The 7,773-nt window shown below is 57.2% G+C and overlaps 1 protein-coding gene across 1 annotated transcript; it reads right to left on the bottom strand.

Annotated features, from left to right (window-relative positions):
• Positions 1 to 633: 633 nt before the first annotated feature.
• On the bottom strand, positions 634 to 5,994 carry LOC104158808 (suppressor APC domain-containing protein 2-like; the record flags this gene model as incomplete). Its single annotated transcript, XM_009696559.1, has 4 exons — positions 634 to 762; positions 1,819 to 1,920; positions 2,073 to 2,219; positions 5,861 to 5,994. Coding segments are annotated over 4 exons (512 nt in total), but the record flags the coding sequence as incomplete, so codon positions are not given.
• Between the last annotated feature and the right edge of the window lie 1,779 nt (positions 5,995 to 7,773).

Below are 7,773 nucleotides of genomic sequence, written 5' to 3'. Positions count from 1 at the left end.
CCTGCAGACATGTAAACAGCCACTATGGTATCACTACCACAAACTGGAAAGGGGGATTACACCAGGAGGAGCACCAGCTCGGGCACTGCTCTGGCCCAGTACGGTGTCACTGGCAGGCACAACTCAGGCAGCGGAGAGAGGCCAGGCATGTCCCATTGGATTTTCAATCTTGTCCTCTGACAACGGGACAAGCAGGGGACAAGCCACCCTTCAACAGCCAGGCTTGCCTGGAGATGCCAGCTAGAGTGTTGAAGATGCACTGTCTTTTTCCAAAATTCAGCCTGAGTCAGGTCAAGGGCACAGCAGCTCCCTCCCGTGCAGGCAGCACAGGCAGCGGCTGCTTCCCCTGGCACGTTGGGGATCACGGGGCTGGGGGTACAGTCCCTGCAGTCCCTTTAGAGACAGAAAAGGAGCAGCTTGAGAGCAGCACAGCTGGAAAGCCCAGCAGCAGAGTAGTGCAGGGATGCTCCCCAGGTGTGGTCTGGGAAATACATTCCCAGCTTCCTCCTTCTGCAGAGATGCCACCGGCAGCTCCAGACCTCGAGATACAACACCTGGAGCAATGGGTGCAATGGGTTTTGGGCAAGAGTTCCACGAAACCCCCGGGGAAGCCCAAGGACGAGGAGACAGGTGCTAGATGAAGGTGGAGTCGAGCTGGCTTGTTTCATGGTTATTGTGGGCACGAGCCTCAAAGAGCTGCTTGATGAGGGCAGATTTCTCCTGCTCCAACTGGGTGATGCGTTCGCTCTTGTCTGTCACCTCCTGCATGGACCAGAGGAGGAAAATGCTGGTATTTGCTGTGCTGCGGCTGCTGGGATGGGAACCCTAGCAGTGAGCCTGGCCCTAGCAGGGGCATCATGGGTGCCCTTTCCCCAGCAGCCCTGCTTGCAGAGCCCAGCCGCAGCATCTGCACCCTCTCGTGACCTGCATTTCTCACAGTCTTTTCCCTCCAGCAGGGATGCCCCATCCCTGCCCACAGACCCTCAGCCAGCAAACAGCTGGACGTGGCTGGCCACAGCTGCATGACAGAGGGTCTCCAGGTACAGCCTACACACCCTTCTCTGGGATGACCAAGGTTGGCCAAGCTGAAGGAACACTTTCCACTGCCTCATATTCCTTTCCCAGCCCCATCCCACTCCTCCTCCTCCCCCAGCCCCCCGCAAAGGGGATCTCCTCTCCCCTGTACCCCCACTCACCTTGGTGAGAAGTCGGTTTTGCTCCTTCAGCATGTTGATGGCTTGCTGGGAGCCTGCTGAGGCTGGGGATGCTGCAGGGACCGGCCTGCTCAGAGCTGACGAGGGGTTTGCTGGCTGCAGAAAAGATGAAGGGAAGGGATGAGACATTGAGTCTCCTTCCCAGTGGCCCTCCCCAGCCTTTCTCCAGGGCCAGAAGCTGTTTCTCTGGCACACGGGGAACTGAGGAAAGCCCAGCACAGGATTAAAATCCCAGCACAGGCCATTGCAGGGTCTCTAGCAAGGCAGGCAGAGGTGGGAAACATTCCTGCCAGCGTGCTTGGCTTCTGCCAGGAGCCCAGTGGGATGGCCAGCTCTGAGAGGGCTGACTCAGCACCTCAGCAGGATCGTTTCCTTAGCCACTTGACAATGGCTACACCTTTTTGGGGATCTGCTTTAGTCCCCCAAATGCCTTAAGCATCCTCCAGTCCATCTAGGACCCAACTCACAGAGCTAAGTCACCTCCCCAGAGCCTGGGGAAACTCTGGCAGCTCCAATGTCAGCCCAGCCACCAGCATAAGCGAGGTGACAGGATGGGTCCCAAGCTCACACAAACAACCACAAGCTGTTAATCTGCTGCTCTCACCTTGCCAGCGGTGGAAAGGAGGTCACCCAGGCAGCGGTTCACCTCCTGCAGCTTGGGGACCAGGCGTCCCAGATGGCTCTGGCTGCCCTCAGGGAGGAATTCCTGGGGGATGGGGAGAAAGAAGAGGCTGGGGGTTACCATGGGGCCAGCTCCAGGTTCAGCCAAGTCCCAGCCCAATTCTCCAAACCCACAGAGCAGCCCCAGACCCTGCCAAGCAGGCAGGCATGCACCCCAAGAACAAGCCCCAAACTCACAGCACTGGTTTTGTTCTTCCCCAGGAGTCTCTGGCGTTCCTGCATGACCTGGATGTGCTGGTGGTACCACTCCCGGGCACGTTCTACCAGCTCCAGACCCTGCAGCAGGAAATCCTTCTCCTGTTCCAGGTCCTTCATGTGCTTCAGCTGCAGGGCAGAGTACGCAGAGATGTTACCCCCTCCCCACCAAGGCCTTGTGAAGACCCGGGAACTGGTTTCTTCACAAGGTATGGAGGGATACGGATACGGGCAGGGGTCTCAGCCCCTCTTCCCCATGAAAAGCCGCAGAGGAGCACAATGATGGCTGCTGCCTGATGCTGCTCTGGAGGAAGAGTTCTTCAGTTTGCGAGAACACCTGAAGCAGGCAAAGGACAGTCAGGCCACCTCTACCCTCCTGCTCCCCACTGCAGGAGCGGGTTTCTCTGCCTCGTATTTACCCAGGAATACAGCAAGAGCAGGGCCTGCAGCTGCTCCCCAAATCCCCCCAAGGCTGCGAGCATCAGCCAGCAGCACAAACACACATGGTTTTTAGTGAGCTGCAAGCAGCTGAGCTAAACGTGCAGGCTGGAAGCTGGGGCAAAACCTGCAGCCCTGTTTCCCCAGTGCTCTGCTCCCCTCTCTGCTTTACCCCCTCCCCAAGGCACCTCCGAGCTGAGCAGAGCACAGCATCCCTGCCTGCTGAGCATCTCGGCCAGTCTTTCAGGTTCAAGCATCAACATCATCTGGAGAAGGCTGTGGGGAGCTTTATGCACCTGGAGAGCTGCTACAAGGGTTCCTGGGGCTCTGCGCCCCCAGACCAGCACCCTGGGACAAGCAGAGCAGAACCCTGCAGGGCAGGCACCTCAGCCCCTCCACTGATGGTCTGTGTCCCAGGGGACATGGGGTCCTCTGCCACCTTCTTCTCCTGCTGCCCCTCAGTATGGTGCTGCCTTGGCAACCACAGAGGTGGCAAGAGAAGAGGGGACATCCCTGGGAACAGAGAGACTGGTGCAGCAACCCTTGCATCAGCCCTTGCCCAGTGAGCCCAGGGCTCCTACTCCCTTTCTCCCAAGCCATGCTGGCCTGCTCCCCCGGCTCCTGCCCCCCTGTCTCCATGCCAAGAGCACAGGGAGCTGCCTGCCTTGCTGCTTCTGCCTTCTCTGCCACAACACAGCCTGGCCTCCACCATCCCACGGCACAGACTGGGCTCCAGTAGAGTCTCCTCCAGGCACCAGTGGGACTTCACATAGAAGCTGCTGGGTGCTCAGGAACCTTTGGAGAGCACCTGGCGGGGGGGGGGGGGATGATTACGCTCAGATGTGAGGCTGGATTCAGCTCAGATGTGAGCCTGAACAGATCCCCATCCCCGGGGACAAGTAAGACCATATCAAGACCTTCTTCAGGCCACCAGCACTTCCCCATCCCCACTGCCAGCCCCAAAGCCACCTAGCCACCCCACGCCAGTCACCCTTTACTCCAGGGCTGTTCTTGCTCCCACTGCTCCTAGAAATGCTGTTCGCAACACAACAGCCCCCCCGCACTCCCATGCTTGGATGGACAGATGGACAAAAGGAAACGTACCCACAGGAAGAAGTGCAGAGCCTTGGTGCTATGTAGGCTGTTCCCAAGGGGCATGAAGAAGGTGCTGTACGTGGCAAGGACCCCCATCCAGCTTGGGCTGCAGCCTGCAACTGCCTGGCCTGACCTGGTCCCACTAGGCTTGCTGGCCAGCATGGTGACCGGAGGAAGAGGTAGCATCCCACAGAGCAGCGGGACATCACCAGCTCTGCTGGGTGCAGGAACAGACAGCATCTCACTACAGATGGGATGCTCCGGGATGCAGAAGCAGCTTCTGGGGGGCAGGAGGAAGACAGAGGGCTGGACTTGGCTGGTGCTACCCAGGGTGGAAGGGGAGGGGACAGCGCTGTACCCTGGGCTGCCTCCAAATGAAAGCGCTCAGCCTCTCATCAGAAGGTTTCATCCCAGCTGTCTCCTGTGGCCATGGGGAAACCAGGCCGATCGATGATGAACTGGCTGAAAAGTACCAACTGAGTGGACACCAGCTGTGGTGGTGCAAAGGGTCCTGGGGCTGCAGCACAGTCCCCACCCCTCCGCTTCATTGGTAAAGATGAACGGGTCCTGGTACACCTCAGGATGCAGGATGGGTACCAATGCTCCCATCCTCCCATCGGCTTTAGGCAAATTAGGCTAATCACAGCTGAGTGCCTTGTCTTTACCAGGGCCCAACAGCCTCCCAGCATCAAGTGGGAGGTGACAGCACCATCCTGCACAGGGATTCGGTCCTTGCTGGACTCAAACCTGTTCCAACTGTTTCTGTACACTCAGAAGTGGGATTAGTACCCAAAGGCTCCTGCCAGGGTGCCAGGGAAGGCTTCTCACCTGCGGAACAGGGACAGACACCCCTTCTCCAGGGGGAGGAGCACACGAAAAGCAGTGCAGCACTCGGGTACATGGGGAGCAGGGGAGAAAGGCAGAAGATCTCCCTCCCACTGCCCCCACAACAAATTGGGGAAACAGAGGCAAAGGGAACATAAGCCCAGAGCAAGAGCACTTGTAACAGAGCTGCGAACAGATCCCAGCTCTCGGTGGGACACACTGGCCACCAGTCCCTCCTCACCAGTACCAGGCAGGACCTTGAGCTCATGGCAGTGATGGGCTCCAGCCTGTTAAAGAGGAAAGATAAAGAGGGACCTTCCCCTCTCCAAAACAGGAACTCCCCGAGAACCAGAGAGCTCCATGCCAAAATGCAATATCTACATTTATTACTCCTTGTCAGCACCTCTCAGTAGAGACCCCCTCAGCCCAAGAGCACCCTGACCCCTTGCATGGCTGCAAGCCCAGCAAGCCATGGGTACACAAACACCTCCTCCCAGGCATCACAGCATGTTATGTACCCCAAGACCAGTGCCAGGCTGTAATCGATGCTGCCTGCACCACCACTCAGCCCCACTGGGCTCAGGGAGCAGGGTGACACCAAGGTGCAAGGAGTGGAAATGCAGAGGTGACACTCGTAGCCTTGGCAGAAGGTCCGACACTGGCCAAAGCCCGTCCCACTGATCACTCATCCTGCAGGCTAGGTTTTGGCTCACTTCCCAGGAAAATTTAGCCTAAACTTGTGGGCAACATGCCCAGGCAGCTCCTCCATCCCACTTGCAAGCAGTGCAGATCCCTTCATGCAGGCAATCTGATCCAAGCCTCTTTACTCTGGACGGAGAGAGGGGAGCAGATCCCTCCATCCTGGGCTGCCTGGCTAAATTTAATGTTGATTTCTCTGCATTACTGGCAAAAAGTCTCTCAGGATCCAGGAGGATCAGCATGCTTGAGTCCCAACCTACAGAGAACACCTGGCAGGAGACAGAGCCTAGCACCACTGCTTGCCAGCGCAGAGCGTACCTGACCATCGCTGGGGTGCTCGAAAGGCCCAGAGATGCCCCTGCTCCCACACCTACACATTTGCCTTTCCCTGCCCAAATTTTTGCCCATGGGCAAAACCACTGAAATGCTGGCTCTGTGGACTGACCCCACTCCAGGGGAAGGCAGGGGAACACGTGCCTTCTCCCTGTCTGGCATGATTTGGGACAGAAAGCATCTTGGAAATAATCGCAGGACCTCCACATACATCAACAGAGCTTTGTATCCAAAACGTCAGGATCTGCCACGGCTCACACGTGCAGGGGAGTGACAGCCCAAACAGAGCTTGTGTCAGCAATGACGGACCTCTGCAATCCACCTTCCCCCTGGGACCGTGGGCCCCTTCGCTGAAGCCCATGGCAGGGCTGTCCCCTTACCATGCTGAAGTCCACGCCATTGGTGATGGTGTGTCTCCGGTGTTCTGCACGTCCCCTCTGATGCCTCCGAGCATCTCCAGCTCCTGGATGGCCAGCATCTCCCTGGGACTGCCCAGCAGCCTTAGCATCACCACCTGTAACACAGAAAAGCATGAGGCCACCATCTGCTTGCAACAAAAACCTCCCCACGGCCACTTCTATGGGACTATCTGCAGGGTGGTCTTGCAAACAGACGTGGCAGTGAGCAGCTGAGCAAAGCACCAGCCTGAACATCTGCTCGCACATTTGTATGAGCAGGACAGGCTTCAGCAACAACTTACTTGGCTGTGCCAGGCTAGCAACAGACCTCAGTGGTCATCTTCTGCAAAAAGAAGGCAGCTTTCAGGCAATGCTGTTTCAGTTCTGGCACAGGCAATTAAACTATTAGTGATATTGCCTACCCTCGTCCTGTCCTCATGGGACCCCTGGCTCCCACTCAGGTGGCACAGGGGCTCTGCCAGGAACCCAGCTCCTCCTGAATGCAGCTCCTGCTTGGTGATGGGTTTGGCCATGCAGCCATCCCCCTGCTGCCAGACTCCATGCCTGTGGTCTAACCATAGAGTAAATCAGGTTGTAGGTTTTCAAAAATTTTATTAAAATCCCAACATCCTATCTTGCAAAAGACAGATCTACTGCAGACACAACACTGGCGCAAATCCATCCATAACCTATTTTTGCAGATTAAGTTCGTACTGGCAGGTTTTAGGCTGGATCAGACACCTCTTGCCTGTGCTGCCTGTACACTGAAGCAGGTATTGGCTTGGCACCTGCAGTAAAGTCAGTCCAAGCCCCACACCACCCACCCTGGTGAACTCCCCAGAAATGCAGCCCTGCGGCCACAGCCAAGCCAGTTCAGACACCCGCTTCTGACTGAGCAACCCCCTGCCACCCTGAACTGCAGCACCAGCACAGCCGAGGGTGCAGCCAGCACCCTCCCCAGACATGCCCAGGCCACAAACACCTCTCTCCTTGCCCCGGTTTCCTGTCGAGTCCCCAGCAGATGCTGCCTCGTGCTCATCCCCTCGCTCTCGTAGTTCACCTCGCTCACCGCACACAGCTTTCCTCCAGACTTACTTTCCCAACCTGGCTTTCAAGTAAGAGCAGCAGGGAGGTAGGCAAGTGAAGGCAGGCAGTGAGGAAAACATGTCCTTCCCGGGACCGCTCCCCACATATCTGCCAGGCACGCCCACCCATCGCCATATCCTTCTCCCACTGGTTGGGCACACACCAGTTCCCAGGCACCAGAGTTGCCTGGCACAGGTCTAGCCCGTTCCTTGCTCCACGGGCACAAAGGGCTGGCAGTGCGAGGACAGGGTACATAGCATTGCCTGGGTTGGCACATCGTTGCTCCACAAGTTAGGTTCAACAAGAACAAGTGCTGGGTCCTGCACTTTGGACACAAAACTCCCATGTAGCATTACAGGCTGGGGGAAAAGTGGTTGGAAAGTGGTCAAATGGAAAAAGACCTGGGGGTGTTGGTCGACAGCCGGCTGAATATGAGCCAGGAGTGTGCCCAGGTGGCCAAGAAGGCCAATGGCCTCCTGGCCTGTATCAGCAATAGTGTGGCCAGCAGGACCATGGCAGTGATCGTCCCTTTGTACTCTGCGCTGGTGAGGCCGCACCTCGAATCCTGTGTTCAGTTTTGGGCTCCTCACTATAAGAAAGACCTTGAGGTGCTGGAGCGAGTCCAGAGAAGGGCAACGAAGGTGGTGAAGGGTCTGGAGCACAAGTCCGATGGGGAGCGGCTGAGGGAGCTGGGGGTGTTTGGTCTGGAGAAGAGGAGGCTGAGGGGAGAGCTGATCGCTCTCTACAACAAACTGAAAGGAGGGGGTAGCCAGGTGGGGGTCGGTCTCTTCTCCCAGGTAACAAGTGAC

Source organism: Cariama cristata, unplaced genomic scaffold (assembly GCF_000690535.1).
Source record: "Cariama cristata isolate BGI_N322 unplaced genomic scaffold, ASM69053v1 scaffold9590, whole genome shotgun sequence".
Taxonomy (NCBI): Eukaryota; Metazoa; Chordata; class Aves; order Cariamiformes; family Cariamidae; genus Cariama; species Cariama cristata.
This window is presented reverse-complemented; position numbering and strand designations above follow the sequence as displayed.